The 18,156-nt window shown below is 48.5% G+C and overlaps 1 protein-coding gene across 11 annotated transcripts in view; it reads right to left on the bottom strand.

Moving 5' to 3' along the window:
- The window catches only part of FRYL (FRY like transcription coactivator), a 2,496,013-nt gene that overhangs the window by 2,041,691 nt on the left and 436,166 nt on the right, over positions 1–18,156 (bottom strand). For all 11 annotated transcript variants that reach the window (XR_013608325.1, XM_078678213.1, XM_078678216.1 and 8 more), the window contains one exon: positions 3,277–3,373. Coding sequence is in view for 10 of the 11 variants with exons in the window: in XM_078678213.1 (XP_078534339.1) it covers positions 3,277–3,373 (97 nt within the window). In the remaining variant the exon portion in view is untranslated. The remainder of the gene's footprint in view (positions 1–3,276; positions 3,374–18,156) is intronic.

The following is an 18,156-nucleotide window of genomic DNA, read 5'->3' as shown; positions in this document are numbered from 1 at the left end:
GGAGGGGTAGTTGGCCCCCAAGGATAGCCATGGGGGCCAACTACCCCTCCTGTTACCTTCAGTAAGACCCACACAACAGGATTGTTGAGACGTTGTCAGAGGCGCGCCCCCTTTCTCCACCACTCTGCAAACATGCCTCCTGGCACACACTAGTTGGGGGATGAAGTACCCTTGGCTCAGAGGTACCTTGGGGGCCAAGAAGACCTCCTGTAAGCCCTGCACAGTGAAATTTCTGAGAGCTGCTCGGAGGCCCCGCCCCCTTTCTCTACTACTGTGCAAACAGGACTACTACTAAAAACCTTAGAAATTCACTTAACAAAACGAAGTTTACTGAGACATAGTTAGGCTGAGGTTTCACTCATACAAAACCAGATAACTTAGGCAGTTATAGTGAGCCGAGCTAAGTAACTCGCGCCCCCACAATGCACTGCTTACGACCTCACATATTGCATCACTCATGACATCACCGATGACATCGCTGATATCCACAGGATTTCACAAACCCACTCACATCCCAATAAAACCTTTTCATTCACCCACTCCAACTTCCACACTACCATTCTCAAAACCATTGACACAACCATACCAGTATGCACACTCCCATTTACTGATTCATAGGTCTACACATACAGCCACCCCTACACCAGCTCATTAATACAGCCCACGATATATCCACTCATACACCCATACATCCACTTGCACACTGTCAGTCAACCATAGAGCTACTTACTCACCCATAGTCAATCACACAGCCACTTACCTATAGTTACAGACACCAACTCACTTATTCATATAGATACTAACATATACTCACCTATACATTCACTGACAAGTCCACACTCACCCATACAGTCACTTCCACAATCACACTCATACAGCCACTTCCACAATCACACTCATACAGTCACTTATATACTCAAACACTCACCTATACTGCCTTTCGCATATGCAGTTACTCACCCCTATACCACTGATGCATCCATTCAGTCACTGACACAGCCATACGCACTCACCTACACAGCCCCTCACAGACGCACTCAAGGACCCATACAGCCACTGACTCACTCAATCATGTAGGCACTCACACACCCCCTCAACCACCCACACATACATTCAAACAGCTACTCAGACAATCAATAACCCATACAGTCACTCATGTACCTACTCACCAACCCATACAGCCACTTACACACCAACTGAAAGATAGACATTCACACAACCTATTCACTCACCCCTACATTCACTGAGACACGTATAATCACTCACTTAGACAGTCAGTCGTGCACCCACTAAATCATCCATGGAGTCAGGGGTGTGGAATTTATTAAAATATCTACTTGTCCATGGGGCAGGTTGCTTCATAAATCTACTTCTCCTGTAACAAAATCCACTTGTCCCTTTGCGGCCATGTAGTGCAGTGACAAATTATGGCAGCAATCTCATTATAGAAGAGCTCTGATTTCGCCTCTCCAATATGCCAGGGCTCATATCATAGCAGTGTTTGAATACTTGCAATCCTCTTATGTTGCCACGTTTCCGCAGATCTACATACTGGGGCTGAAAGTAGTGGTAAGCAATAGTTCCAGGGTTAGAATACCATTTTGAGTCTCTACAAACCTACTAACTTGCATGTTTTAAGGGTTTTCAACAACTCTTCTCTAATCTTTTGCCATACTGAGAAATGTTGTAAATTTACTTCTGACAATGGCAGAAGTAAACCTTCTAGAGTTGGGGAAAAAAGTGGTTGGGCGAAAAGTCAGCTTGCCACTGGATTCAAGCAAGCCTGGTTGATGAGGGGTGTTACCCCGAAACCGGTCCTAGGATGTTTGTTTCCGGTTCAGGGAAGACCTGGCTTGACAGTTCGGGCTGGTCTGTTACTATGAGGCACAGGGTCAAGACTGATTTGCATATACCTGGGTCTGAATTGAGGTGGCGAAGTGAGCTAAAGAAAGATGATGGATTCAAACCAGATCTGTGACTGAGGGCGAGTGCCTGAAAAGTTTCAGTGCTTTGTCCATTATCTCCTTGTGTTTGCTATAATAGGATGAACATAAGCAGTTGAGATAAAAACACTAGCACTTGCATATTCCTAAAATGCGCACCCCAAGTAATTTGCCTAGATCTGTATGTGTAGAATGTATATGTGTGTAGCTATGTGTATCGGTAGCAAAGAAACCCATAGGGAAGAAACAGCCCCCTCACCTGATGGTTGATAACGAAGGACCCCCGTCTCTGCTACGAGGATGACAGCCCGCAAGGGATGCCAGATCGCTGTGTGTGGAAGATACAATATGCAGGACCCCGTGACTGTTTGCAAGGAATTCCCCTCTGATTTGTAGGGGGAAAGAACGGTCTTTTATACAAGAGTGGTCACTCCAGGGATTCTTGTAGAACCGATATGTTTTGAAAACCACCATAATTGTTTTGGAAACATTCATGAATGTTTTTTCAAACAAATGCGATCATGCACAGCGGGCAGTTGGCCAAGGATAATAAAAGTGATGACCCTTATACAGAATAATTATACCATGCCTGAGGACATGTTTATGTACGTCAGGTACAGGGATTATGATAGAATACTGATAGCCTGGTGTCAAATAGACAGGAGCAAGCTACTAGGTGAAAGGTCACCTGTTTACAATTTTTATTTTCGTGTGGATGGTACAATGAATGTAAAATGGGATATACAGGACTATCCTAAAGGACCTGACACTGACACGTCTCACTGAGACACTCCCACGCTGATACAATCAGAAACCCACTCAGAAGACATTAGGAAACAGTTTCACTCATTACTAATTTAGAAAGAATAATTTAACTTATGCTGTAGCATACTATATATCTTTAAGTCTCCTAAACATATACAAAACACTTTCACTCACTGGATGAGGTAATCAGTGATGTCATTTGAGAAGTCAGTGATGTCACTGACCAGGTCATGAGTGATGTAATATGTGACATCACAAGCAGTGCACTGCGAGGCGTAAGTCCTACTTAGCTCAGGTAACTATAACTGCTGAAATTCAATGGTTTTGTACAAGTGAAATCTGAGCCTAACTATAACGTTCCTGTAACCTTTGCTTTTTTAGTAAATGTACATATATATTTACTAAATATTAAATGCTGCGTTAATACTTCATTAGTGACTGGCAGTTTCCATTACTTAAAAAGCTAATTAAATGTAGCACATAAAAAAATGTTGAAAAGTTCAGACCTCCACTATTTTGTCTAGGAACACCAAAAAAAAGTTCAGTGTATGAAAATTTAAGAGCTTACCTGTTTTAAAACTTCTACTGATACTAAACAAAAAATAAAATCCACAGCTAAATCTCGTCTTTCAAGTAGGTAATCTCTTTCACGCTGTTGGTCATCCCTATGATAAAGCAAACAAAATAAATGTCAATTTGCAAAAAGCACAAAACTTTGAAAAGTCAAATAACCTTTACCCAAATCTTGGTTTTATTATTTAAAATACAATAGTGCAGCAAAAGCCAATCAACTTAATTGCAATTGCATTTACTACCCCTGACAAGGCATTGAAGCGCTTTTTCAGCGAGTAACACGCTACTCCAGAACGCATAAAGGATTAGTGGTGAATTAGTGAAATATGAAAGTAATTTGAGCAGTGCATATGTTAATCAGTTATATGGATTGAGAAAGAGTGGATGTCTCATCTACATTAGCAAAGCTTGCATTAAGAGCAAACCGTTTGAGTGCCTAAAAAACTCAATTCTTTTGGGCCTTTAGAAAACTGGGCTTGTATGTTAACGTTCAAATGGGTGAAGGGTAAACGCAACCTTCAGAAACAAATTCTATTTGTTTTAGTAATGCATGTTCATTATTACAAAGGTTTTGATCGCAACAGGATTAGTTCAAAGAAAAGTTCAGTAAATGTTTGTCTGGACATTGAGAGGCCTCTATTCTCAAAGGTTCCCAGGAAATGGCATAACCATGCCATGCTGGTGAGAACATGTATCAAATTATTTTATGGAAAGCAAAGGCTACTTTGTTGTGATCTGGTTTCTGCATTGGAATTTTCAAAGAATTAGTGATTGGTTAATCATTGCCTCTGTTATTGGTTAACACCATATGAATGACTATCTAAAGGGGCATATTCTTTCTAAAAAAGTTCAAGTTAAACTATATTAATGAGAAAAGCAGCAGCAGTCTCAAAACTTTTGGAGCATTTTGTAAACTACAAGAAATTATATAAAGGACAAGTCGCTTACCTTCGGTAATTAATGCCTTATTTGGGAGAGACATGATCTAGCAGCAGATTCCTTACCTTTGAATTTCCTAGGCATTAGAAGGGATCCAGAAGATTTTTTGTAGAGCAATACCTCTGTGTGCCAGTAGGGGTGGAAGTCGGCTCTGCGTGACGTCATCGGCATAGTCTTCGCCGTAGTGATATCTACATCACCTATATAGGGCACCCCTTTGGCACGCTGATGTTAGTTACTTTTCATGACTTTCCACAGCAGAAGTGCAGAGCCATGAAGTGCACTTAGCTCTGTTGGAATTAGCTCTTAAGCAGGCTGCTTTTTTGTCAGAGCATAGCAAATGTTGATGCATAGGACGACCCATTGTGAGAGAGTACTCTTCTGCACCGCACAACCTTTCTTGGCTCCCACATACCCCACTAAGAGTTGGTCGTCCACCCGGAATTCTTTAGTGCAGTCAAGGTAGAACGACAATGCTCTTTTTGAGATCCAGAATGTGGAGTCACTCCTTTTCTTTAGAGGGATGCAGAGGAGCATAGAAAGTGGGCAAGGAGACAGATTGTCCCTCATGAAAGGGTGTTACCATTTTCGGTAGGAAATAGGTTCTAGTGCGAAGCAGCAACTGGTCAGGGAGAGGGGCGCTAGGTGGTGCACGACCAAGATAGCCGCACACCAGTGAGGCTCTGGCAGCTCGGCGGCATAATCCTACAATAATCCTCGCTACAGCCTATTGAACCTGCTTTCCAAAACGGTCACCCGATAATTAACTCACACACTGCCTCCGGTGCGAACTTTGGAGGTCAGGGACCATCCTGCGGACGCCTTCCGAGCCGGCGAAAGATTAAGAATGGTGAGCAGCCGGAACCTGGTGCAGCTGGCTGCCTGACTCGAGAGCCGGGGTTCTCACGTGGTGGCAGGCCCGGAGATCTGCGGAGTGTGGCGGGCAGAGTGAAGCCGCCGTTCCGCCCGGGGGGCTTGCAGTATCTGATTTTGCTGCAGCTAGAAGCAGACCATGTGAGACGATCGCCTTGCTGGGGTGAGTGCAGCGCGTCGCAGTGAGGCTGCAAGAGACTTCGAAGACTGAAGGTTGCCGTGAAGTGTCGGACTCACGGTCCCAGCGCCAGAGGCCTGCTGTTCCTTTGTAACATCGTTCACGCGCTGCCGGCTGCGGGAGGCAGGGCCGGGTCACGTTTAGCAGCATCGGAGGACATATTCCGGTCTGGGGATCGTGGCACAACTTGACAGACCGCATTGCATTGCCCAGCGCCCCTGACACACTACAACTCCTGATGTTGTGACGCCATCCTGCCTGGTGAGATAGGAAACTGGGGGCTCCCTATAGACCCTCAGGTGCTGGATGTGTACCCAAATTGGAGCCGCGACCCTACTAATGAAGGTGCTCTGAGCTGGGGCAAAAGTGGGAAGACAGGCAGGCGTCTGGATGCAGCAGTTACTAGTGGCCTGCTACGGTCCTTCCATGTGGGAGTGAGGTTGCAAATGTTGTCGGTTTGTGATTCTCTGCTACTGCTACGTGGATTCCACGCTTCTGAGCCCCCATTGATGTACACTTTACTGCTGAGGTTCGCGGCTTCAAGGGTACGGCTGCCGCCAATAGGTTGCTGCAACTCCATAAATACAGGTTGTGTTGGTACTAGTATATTATTGGGGGATATACACTGCTCTGGCTGTTCCCCATTGCGCCAAATGCTTCCTAGGCTTATCCCCTAACGCCATCCTGTGCATGCTCTCACCCTTCACTTGACAAGTGCACTGCAACCTCAGTCCTTACCTCCGGCCCGTGGACCGAGGGGCCGCCTTATACACGCAGATTGGGCTCCTCACTGAAATGCGTCTTCCATCACAGTGGGGCACTGACTGAGGGCCCTGGTGGTTGGACACACAATAGCCTGCCCTCGCCTGGTCATAGTCACCATCTACTGCACTCCTGAGTGATAGAAGTGGCAACGACTCACCTCGGCTATTCCACCCCTCCTCCCTGCTGTTGATAGTTGACCTTTCTCAACGCTGTAGTACAGGGTGCCCGGTAGGGAAGAGTACTCTGTAGTTATTGGAGTACCATTGCACATCACAGATCACTCGGGCTGCAATGTGAAAGCCAGATGGCCGCCAGCCTAAGCTGGTTTTGTATGCCAAGAGGACAGTTACGCGCTCAGCCTCTGAAGAATCGGTACAATTCACCGGGGAACTGTTGCAAGCGCAGCCCACGCACCCAGGGGATGAGGTAAAAACACTGCTACTCGCTATGCAACACACCCTGTCTGACCTCTCGGGAAAATGGACACAATGAACAGCCGCCTGGACTCAAGGTCATAGCTGCTAAGAATGCGGTCCTTGAGGTTCACAGTCTCCAGAAAAACATCCCTATAATAGGTATCCCAGAAAGTACAAACTCGGGCCTCATGGAGGAGTTTGTGAGCATCTGTTGCATGGGGCCTGTGGCGAAGCAACCTTCTCAACGCAACTTATAGTAGAACGAGCACACCGTTCCCTGGGACCCGGTCCTCCCCCAGGTGGGACTCCCCGCCCAATTGTAGCTCGCCTACTTAACTATGTTTACCCATTACTTAAGCATTTGAGATCCAATTTCATCAACTAGCTGGGGACTAGACTGTCTTATTACTCTTCAAGTTGTACTATAACACCACTCATTTGTGGGCTCCAAAAACTCATCTCATACTGATGGGGTGCCGGAATCTTTCTGGGCACGGCAGCATTACACCCTAGGGTAGAAGGGTATATGATATAGTGGTAGCACTTGCATTTTTTTTTAATCATCCGTTTTAATATAGAAGAACCCTTACATTACATGACTTTGGATATTCAGCAAAATTTGGAGCACTGCTATCCTCTAGAATAGTTCACTGGCCAAATTACATTAGATTAGCCACCACTGCAGATCTCGAGATGTTTACTCCAAAATCTGGATGTGTCGAACTGGAACATCAAGTTGTGCTGCAGAGCACGTATGTGCCACATGGCAAAGTTGACAAGGACTGCGCAAAAGCTCATCTGGCATAGCTGACCAGGAGGATGGTGAGGTCATTAAGCTTCAAAAACGTCCTCACCATGATCCAGGACTGAGCCTGAAACATCAGGCTCAAAGCCTGAATGTCACGAACTCGCTACGGCAGAGAAAAAGACCTGAACTCCACTGTGTCCAGGATTGCCCCAAGGAATGGGAGCAGTCTCAGTTACAGTGAACCCCAAAGATAAAGAGTTATGCAGTTGTTCTAAGCTGGTTCATAACATACGACGGGGAGCTCGCCTTCAGCAGCCAGTAGTTAAAGTATGGCAATACAGGGACCCCTGATCCGTAGATGGGCAGCAACCATTGCCTTCACTGTCGTGAACACTAAAGGTCAAAGAGGATCATGGCAAACTGACAACGTTCCTCGTCCACCTTGTACCGCAGATCACAACTGTGGAACCAGCAGGGTAAATGAAAATCAGTGCCCTGCAAGTCAAAGGATACCTCCAGTCTACAGGGTCCAGAGCAGATACAATCTGGGGCGATGTATCAATGTATTTTTAATTTGTCTGTCTTGCAGGAAGGCATCCAGGGTTAAAAAATTCTGGACAAACCTAAGTACCCCATTTTGTTTATGACAAAGGTACGTGAGTAACAGCACCTGCCTTTTACAGAGTCCAGCACCCTCCAAATTGACCCTTGGCGTACTTCCTATACCAAGACGGATAGATGCTCCTTCATTAGTTTGGTGTGGGAGAGATAGTTGGCGGGAAGGAGATAAAAAGAAGGACAAAACCTGTTTTGACCAATTTCTAAGACCCATTTGGACATGATGGATTGCCAATCAACAGGAAATGTTGAATCCTGCCCCCACTAGTTGGGCACATGCTGCTAAGGGCAAACTGAAGCAGTCTGTTTGAACATGTAGCAGGGGAGGAGTAGTTGGAGGGACTGGTGCCCCTTCTGACTCGCACATTGCTTGTCAGGACCCCGTCACTCTCCTACTAAGCTGTATTTGGGGGAAATGCAAAAGTGAAGTAAAACTAATAATATACACTGCATGAGTCAATGTACTCAAAGAAGTGATTTTAAATACTAGATAAACACTTCCAACATTTTGATCCAATTACAGAAAAGCTTAAGTACATGACATTCTAAAGCGGTTTACTCACTAAGCTAGGTTTCTGAAAAGGATTTCTGCAAAGACAACCAGTAGACTATTTCGGGCAAAGTCAGTTCTATGTAAATGTTGTGTATTTTAAGCAGGATGATTTAACAGTTCATTAACACAACAGTAATAAATCCATCTTGATGAGTAGGAAGTCAGTTTAAGTCAGTGGTTCCCAATCTGTTCGCCACAGCACCCCGGTGCGCCGTCAAAATCAGCCAGGGGCGCCATGCACCAGGCACACAGTTTGGGGACCACTGAGCAGTGAAAGACGTGCATCTCCTCCGAGGACCGTGTTCGCGCAGTCCTCTTTTTATTTCAATGACCGCAAGGGTGTTGAACAAGCTCACGGTCCTTCCAAACTGAAGTTTTTCACGTGTTAGAGGCACGCCGGGCTCGATACAGTACATGTGACTGCACTAAAAGTCACAGCACATCATTTGAGGGAACTTGGCTGAAAGTTTCCTTCACAGATGATGGACGATATCTGTGGTGTGGTAGAACAATGTGGGATATTGCTGTGGGAGTCCACGTAGCACTGTCATTAGTTTGATTGTTAGGCAGGAACATACACAGTGAAGTGGGAGAACGAATTTCTTAATCAAAGATCACGTAGTTGGTGAGAATAGTGTTAGTTACCTCTCAGGCTTGTGAATGTATAACAGCCATGAAAACAAATACTGAAAATGTGAAATTTCCTACTTTCAAGTGAAAAGAAGGCAGGTATATACAGAGAACTGCTTTGAAACAGTTGTTTCTGGAGCAGAGGCAGAATTGGCAAGTAGCACACATTGAGAAATGTGCCAGGTTTGGCACACCCTGCCAGCACTAGGATACAGCCATGGGAGATGCTACAAGAGGTAAAATGTCGAATATATGTGGGTTGGGGACAGTATGAGTAAGTGGGTATACGTAAATATGCTATTTTTAGATGTGCAAGAAACAAGTCTGCTTTGGAAAAATAATGGGCCACTGTGGGGCTGTGCTACCACATTAGCATAATGGCACATTCAGAGGGCACTCGCTTGGAGGAAGATGAACCATAGCGTTTACCCTCTCCATGCTTTTCTAGGATTTCTGAAACACTAGACTGAATCGTACAAACACTGACCATGTTGTGTGTGGGCAAGGGGACCAGTATCCTCTGTGCAAGGGAAATTCTATGATGCATACTCACGGTTACAGATAAATAAAATTGTGATGGTCTAGTAGTCATATGATTATAATACCTTCATTGGCATCATTCCAATTATTTTTAAGGAGACATATGGAAGTACTCCTGAGGCCGGGCTCATATACACCACCCTAAAAAAAAGTGTAACATAGTGAGGAGCCGTGGCTGACGGCTAATAGGTCAAGGGAGCCGTGGGTTGAAAAAGTTTGGGAACCACTGGTCTAAGTACATCTCTAAGTACATCAATATCAAGACAGAGACAGTTGTACGATGTCTAGGAGGTCTACGCCACCTGATATCGTGTGAGAACTTGGTTGGTGGGCTCTTTAGAGATTCAAGCTCTGTGTCAGGAATTCAGTACGAAAAGATTTAAGGCATTCTCAGTATAACAAAGGAGGAGAAAGTCATCCCATTCACTATCATGATTTACATCCTGGGGTGCACCCTGCTCCTGCACAAGATCACTATCCGAATCAAAAAGATCATGAAGCCTCCATTGATAGTTGCGACATTATAGAGGCATAGGGTTAGAGTCGGGCTGCATGACAACCAGTTGAGCTTTGTAATTTTACAGCCCAACAATGGCTGATGTCAGTTCAGGGACCAGCATGGATGTCAGCACCAGATCATCTTCCAGCATTGGCTTGTCAGAAAATGGCACGTATGAATTGGCCTGAATGTAAGTCTGTATGGTACAGGCCCTGTAACTACTGGGAACTGGAAAAAGACATGCCAGTCATATCAAATGGATGCCTCCGACGTTCCATGGGAGCTGAAGGCATGCCACAGTGAGCCAGAAATGCACTGAAAATGTGCAGTATGGCCTCTTTTAACACCTCAATCTGCTGCGGGGTCTAGGACGGCCCATGAAATTCTGGGCATTTTGAGACCCAACTCAAGGGGGCGTGGCTAAGCAAGCCACGATGGCGGCTGTGCCTTGCTGAGGCTCTGGGATCGGGTGGCCACAAAGCCATGCAATTGCAGTCTTCCCGGGGCAAAATCACCCCTCCTGGCAGCGGAGCACAAACGACGCCGGGGGAGACCCAAAAACCGCAGCACCCCACGACGTGAGGGAAGAAAACGGCACTGTCACCGGCCCGCGGACCCGCCGACAAGATGGCGGATGCCTACCTCTGACCGGGCCGAGTGAAGGAGGCGTGACTTGCCCCTCTGCCACTCACCACGAGCACACTCGCCGGACCCGGGGGCCCGGGTCCGACCCCGCGGGAGGCCCCCCTGCGGCACGGGTCACCGACGCTGCCTGCGTTCACCGGGGCCGCTTCTGGGGCGGCGGAGGCGGCTGATTGATTGGGGGCACCACCACAGCAGTGCGAGACGTGGCAGAAGCTAGAGTCGACCCCCCCGCACTGACGTGCGCTACGGCATCGGGAAGCACAGGCGGCCTCACTTAGAGGTCAGACACACGACGGGGGCCCCTGCAGCAATGCCCGCCTGACCCAGGATGGCGCCCATGGCGTGACGGCGCCCATGCAGCCGACACCACCGGTGGACCAGAGGAACCCAGTGGGCGATTTCAAGGGGAGAATGCCTCATACTGCGAACTTCTCCACGGGCTTCCCCTCCCATGAGACTCCTCGCGGATCCACACACGCTGCAAATTAGCTGACCGCCATATGGACATTGCCTGACCTTAAGATGGCATCCACAACCCAGGACTGAATCCAGGCCTACCCCCCCCCCCCCGAGCACGCTCCACAGAGAGAGCAGATCCCCTGGGCTAATTACTGGCCACTCTCAGCTAACCAGAGACCTGAGTACAAAAGTGCTGGGAGGCCAAGTGAGAGACCGGTGGCACACGTGGTGGGGGCCCGCCCGACTTGCACGGCTGGCGACACGACGAGGTAGGCTCAGTTGGGGCGCCGGAGACCTAAGGGCACACTTCGCCCCCTACCACAAGAAGACGGAGAGCAATACGTCTGATACTCCGGGGTATAACTCTTGGAACTCACCCCCACGCCTAACAGACGGGAAACAACCTTTACAACGCAACTTTTACAACGCACTACCATTAGTAGGTGTGCGCGGGGCCAGCACACACCGCGCAAGCGATACACAACATATCCATATATCAAACGCCAACGGGCCCACATCGCGCTCCTGCAAGAGACCCATCTCACAGCGTCTGAGAGAGACAAGCTGAGATCCCGCTGGCGGGGTATTCTATGCGCCACATCATATTCAGCGTTCGCACGCGGCGCGCTCATCTAAATTCGCCCTGGGACTCCTTTTAAGGAGACACGTAGGGTGGTGGATAGGGAGGGGAGGTACGCCCTGATGGAGGGTCTCTTAGATGGACAACCAATCCTATTAGGCAGTATCTACGCGCCCAACGTTGAGCAAGATAAATTCTAGCACACCCTCTCGGGTGTATTGGCCCAATTCGCCTCTCGCCCCTGGATACTGGGGGGCGACTACAACTGTGAATTAGACATTACACTAGACAGGTCCCACCCACCGCCACAACATTCCCCAGTCACGGCACAAACTGAGAGATTCCGACGCTGGGTGGGTCACTGGACGCTCATAGACGCATGGAGGGCCCACCATCCCCACACACGGCTATACTCGTTCCACTCCATCCCACATAACCTAGGAACCAGACTAGACAGATTTGTATGCACCCCTTCACTAATACCTAAAGTCCAACACACAGACTACCTAGGTCGCGTAGTCTCGGACCACGACCCACATATCCTACGTATACGCTGGCGACGACCCCACCCTCCGGTGCCTACATGGCGCCTCCCGAGGGACTGCCTCACGGACCAGGTATTCAAACACGAACACGCTCAGACGGTGGAAGATTACTTCGTCCACAACGCCGGGACCGCCACTTCCAAGCTAATTGAATGGGATGCATTCAAAGTAGTAATAAGAGGCGCCTGTAACAAACAGATATTGGGGGCCCGTCACACACTCGAAGGCGCGCTCACTGACTGAGCACACACTAGCGACTCTCACCAAAAAAGAAGACGCACAGTCGGCCACAACGGCACAGGTAGCCGAGGTAAAAACGAAACACGCATCTGCCATGGCGGACCTGCGGAAATTCTATTTCCATGCATACGCTGCCCGCGTACATAGAGAGCGCGACAAAACGGGAACACTATTGGCATGGATGGCACGCCAAGACGCAGAGGCAGCACCCATCACAGAGATCAGGACGTCCGCAGGCACACTGATACGCTCCCAACAGGACATACTCAATGAATTCAGACACTATTACGCCGCCGTATATAGTGCCCAGACACACTGCCAACAAGAGGCGGTGGCCCAGTTCCTGGATCCGCTGCCACTCCCCCATATCACGGTGGCGACCAGAGACGGCCTGGAAGGGAAAATAATAACAGCCGATGTCTCTAGTGCGATACGCTCCCTGGCACGCAACAAGGCCCCTGGCCTTGACGGGCTTCCTCTCGAGTATTATAGTACCTTCGCTGCTCAGTTGACCCCCCCCCCGGCTGACCGCCATGTTCGCAGACGCCCTCGATCGTAGGGAACTCCCAGCATCATTACGAGAATCGGTCATCGTGTCCTTTCTTAAACCACATAGGGATCCACAAAAGCTGTCTTCATAACGACCTATCACGCTGCGGTCGGCTGACCGTAAAATCCTGGGCAAAATACCGGCCGTCAGATACGAACAAATATTGCGCCCCTTGGTCCACCCAGATCAAAACGGCTTTGTCCCCGATAGGAGCACGTCACAGAATATCAGACGCGTCTTCCACGTTCAAGACCAAGTGGGAGATACTTTCCCCCAAGCGGCCAGCATTATCCTGGACCTCGAAAAAGCTTTCGATACAGTGACCTGGCAGTATATTTTCGCCGTCCTTCGTCGGACAGGCATAGGTCCAACCCTGTTGCAGTACACTAAGCTCCTATACACTAACCTCACGTCTCGGGTCAGACTAGGCCGTTACATATCGCCTCCGCTACGGGTCGAGAGGGGTACCAGGCAAGGCTGCCCCCTCTCACCGCTGATCTTCACCTTGGCGGTAGAGCCATTAGCGATCTGCCTACGTCGGGAGGGTGCATCCTGGGGCATCCCCATAGCGGACACATTCCACTGCGTCTCAATGTACGCGGACGATCTTTTATTGTACGTCCGGGACATAACCGCGGACCTCTGCCCCATATGGGCAGACCTAACCGAATTCACGGAGGCCTCCGGCCTTCGAGTGAATTGGGAGAAATCCATGGTATATTCTTTGCATCAGTCCCTTGCACCGCGCGAGGTCCGGATAGGCACGCAGTGCCTCTCTTGGAGCACAGGCGCCCCCCATTTTATTATTTTTTTTTTAGAGTTTTATATAGCGCGAACTTGAACCGAACCGAATCAGTTATCAGAGCGCTTTACATAGCACCAGTTACGTTACATGAGGACACGTTTTTTTTTTTTGGTTTTTTTTATGCACGGGGAGATTAAGTGATTTGCCCAGAATCATAGGGGGTTTTTGGCGTCGTTACCGAGACTCGAACCAAGTTCCCCAGGTCCGAGGTCGAGCGCCTTAGCCGTTAGGCCAACCCCTCTCCCATTACCTCGGTGTCCGCCTTTATCCCTCACCCGCCGACATTTACGAGGGCAACCACCGTAGAGTACTCGCCAGTATCCGCCTCGGTGGGCTTCTGGAAGAATCTCCCACTCGCCCCCATCGGCCGGGTGGCTCTGGCAAAAATGATCATAGTCCCCCGACTGTTGTATTACTTCACTAACCTTCCTGTCGTACCACCCAGACATTTCTTCCGCGAACTAGATATGCTACTTCGATCATTAGTGTGGGGAAGCGGCCGACATAGAATCGCCCTCACCAAATTTCAGCTACCCACTACGCAGGGGGGGGTCTCGGTGCCCCGGGCCTTGAGTCTTACTTCCTCGCAGCCCAACTCCAGTGGCTGTCATACTGGACAGCGAGCAGACACTCCGGAGAGACCCTCACTACACATGGTCCCATCCCCATACCAGAGCTCTGCCGCTTGTTACTCACCGGCGGCAAACCCCGCCGGACCTACCCCCTACAAGTGTCAGTGGCACGTCAGTGCAGGCAACGAATACATCGTATGGCAGTGAAGACCCCCTGTTATTCCCCACGGCTCCCACTTACGGGGCGGCCCCGCGGGGACGCATACTTCACGAATACCATGCAACGCGTGTGGGTGGAATTGTAAGTTACTGAAGCGGAGGCACTCTTCGCGGACGGCCAGCTTCGCCCATATGATCACATCATAGAGGACTACAGCCTCCCCCAAGGGCAGTTCTTGACGCACTAACTTGTTGCATTTTTATGATTCTCTTGTGTTCCTTATGAATTTTCTCAATTAACAGATGTATTGTCTATTGAATTTTTTGATTTACAACAGTATTTATATGAATGTATATTTATAAAAAAGAAAAATTAAATATTTTTTGAATAAACTTTGTTTATACTTTATCTCTTTCTGTCACCGCTTTTGGATACTCATAGATGTATACACATAATTGAAGTATATGGCCACTGTAGGAACTTCTTTCCTCTTTCAGTTCTTGACGCACCGCCAACTCATCGACTGCTATCGCCCGCACAGTGACCTTACAGCCGGTGAACCCGCAACACACCCCGTAGTGCACACCATACTCTATATGGGCTGAGGCAGACACTTAGTCACCTGACTGTACAAGTCCATTAGAGAACTAATGAACAAACCCCTGCACGCACTGCGGGCTACCTGGGAGGGCGAGATCGGGCGACAACTTCATGACAGGGAGTGGGACAGAGCGCTAGAATCCCCAAAGAAAGTGTTGAGACACGCACAATTCAAAAACATACAGTACTACATCTTACACAGAGCCTATTAGACCCCGGCGCGTCTCCAGCGGTTTTTGCCCTAGATGTCACTCCACCGATGCACACTTTCAACACATGTTTTGGAGTTGCCCGACCCTTCAGACCTACTGGTCGGCCATACTGGAGTCCATCAGTGCCCTCACAGGCCTCACAGGACTGCACACCTGGGAGGCGGTCGCCCTGGGTATTTTCCGTAAACCAAAAACAAACAAAGTGCAGGTCAGATACGCTTCCTTATCCCTGCTATTGGCCAAAAGAAATATTGGCATGCACTGGCGCCCGACCACAGGTCCCCCCTTTCGAGGGATAGGTGGGAGCAGTGAAAAAGTGGGCGACAGCCGAGGAAGACACCCTGAGAGAGGAGGAAGCGAAAGGTCAGCGTAAACACCCTATTTCCCTAGAATGGGCCATGCTATCTCACCAATTTGCGTTAGCCCACAAGCGTGCCACCCCGCACACCTCCCAAGATGCCACCGCTCCCTCTACAGCGCCACCATCTCACTAAGTGTTTGTAACATGATCACATCCGCCCCCCCTTCTTGGCTCCCCCCTCTGTCCTTCAGTCCCCCCCCCCCTCATCTTTGCCTCCCTACAGATGAGTCCTGAACAATCGGTCTGATTCCGCCCTTTTCACTCAGTCTTCACCCTAATACCTCCCCCTCTCCCCCCCTAGTTGCTTTCAACAGTCCCTTTCCCACTACACTCACTTCCTGGTTCCTCCTCCCCTAGTACTCCCCCGCGCGCACATGGCGTCAATCACCAGCCAACTCATGCCGCTACCCCACTCTATATGTGCATACAGACTGCTTCCAGCTCGCATATTCGTATCATTGTAACATCCTTGTTCGAATAATGTACTGTGCGTGCTTTATATATATATGATGAAAAGTTAATAAAAATCAATTTTTTTAAAAAAATGTTGAGACCCAACTCAAAGGAGTGGGACTTAGATTGTGATAACCTAGCACATCCTCTTTGGAGTTAGTGTGGGATTTTGGGGTGGAGCCCTGCTTCACTTTCTTATGCTGGAGTTCGCTTTGGGCTCACCGTAGACTTCGAGCAAAACGTTGAATGATCACAGGAGCAACCACTGGGACTCAGAGAGAGAGTCCGGGACTGCAACCTGGAGCAGGATCCATGCCTTCTTGTGTTCATAAACCTACAACTTTGCCTCCTAGTCTCAGATTGTTTTAGGGTGCATCAGGGCACACCATAAGGCAACTTAGGAGTCATGTCACAAGCCCAGACTCCAAAGACGCTTCTCGTGCGGGTCCGCGATCAACATCAGGTTCCTGCAGTCACAGCTGCAACACTGTCAAAAATGGTCATTTTTGGTGGGGACATCATCCCTTAGCACACGTTGAACTATTTTGGAAGTTAGTAGAAAACTGACAAATTCAGGAGCAGAGCTCCAGGGATACAAGAAAGGGAAAGAAGTCCGCATGAAGGAATGGCACTTATATACAGTTCCGCTATGTCACTTTCAGGGCTGTGAGGAGGCAACGTGGAACCGACCCTCACCACTTAGCAGTGCACAAGAGCACTGCTATGAATGAATCTCCAGGTCTACTCTGCTGCCTGGAGAATTTTTTTAGGTGAGGAATCTGCAGTTAAATCACAGAACAGGCGATTCCTGTTTTCAGAATGGTCAATTCAAATGTGTAATTATGTTAAACTCAAACTCCTTACAAATGCTGTGAGCTCATGGGACCTGAAGCACAACACTAAGCTAACAATAGTAAGTTAGGTCTCAAAACATTGGCACAGGCCAACAGATTTCCATTTCCAAGTTTGCAAGCTGTAAATTGCTTAAAAAAGAGGAGATTGCTTTGGAAATCATACCACTATTCCCCCACTTACTAAAGAAAAAGTTTTGGTCTGTGAGCATTATCATCATTGTTTTCTAGAGGAAATTGTGCACAGTCTGTTCTACCATCAAAGCATCTAATGCAGGGAAAAGGCAAGTAATGCCACAGCAGGAAACATCTCAAGAGGGTGCCATATTACAGTACAGGACCTTCAACATCTCCTGCTGACATTTCTATCAAAGAGTCAGAGGACGAGTAGAAAGAAATAAAGGAATCCGAGGTGCAGAATTACTTCTCACATTCACTAAATGAGAAGGAAGTTATTGATCAGAAAGTGGCATGAAAAACTTGCAAAGCGGTACAAAAGGGGGTGGTGATGGACGGAGCATCTGAACCAATCAAACACTCACACCCAGTCAACAGATCTGGGTTTAATCCATCACCGTTCTTTAGCCCACTCTGCCACCCCAGTTCAGACATGGCCATTTGCAAATCAGTCTGACCCTGTGCCTCATGGGAACAGTCCTGCCCGAACTGCCAAGCCATGCCTTCCCTGGACTGGAAACAAGCTTCCTAGGACCGGTTTCTGGCATTTCAGCCGTCTTCAGCCAGGCTAGCTTGAATCCAGTGGCAAAGTGAGCAAGGGACTCACGTCTGAGCATACCCTGCCAACTTATGGCGAACAAAGTGGTACAAAAGGGGGTGGTGATGGACGGAGCATCTGAACCAATCAAACACTCACACCCAGTCAACTGATCTGGGTTTAATCCATCACCGTTCGGGCTGGACTGTTCCCATAAGGCACAGGGTCAGACTTACTTGCATATGGCCATATCTGAAAGAGACACGTTCGTGATAGATTCCTTATCTTAGAATATCCCCAGGCGTCAGACTGGATCCGGAAATTTTTTGCGTAGCAGTACCCTTGCGCATCGGTAGGCGTCGTCTGCG

This window comes from Lissotriton helveticus, chromosome 2_2, assembly GCF_964261635.1.
Source record: "Lissotriton helveticus chromosome 2_2, aLisHel1.1, whole genome shotgun sequence".
NCBI lineage: Eukaryota > Metazoa > Chordata > Amphibia > Caudata > Salamandridae > Lissotriton > Lissotriton helveticus.
This window is presented reverse-complemented; position numbering and strand designations above follow the sequence as displayed.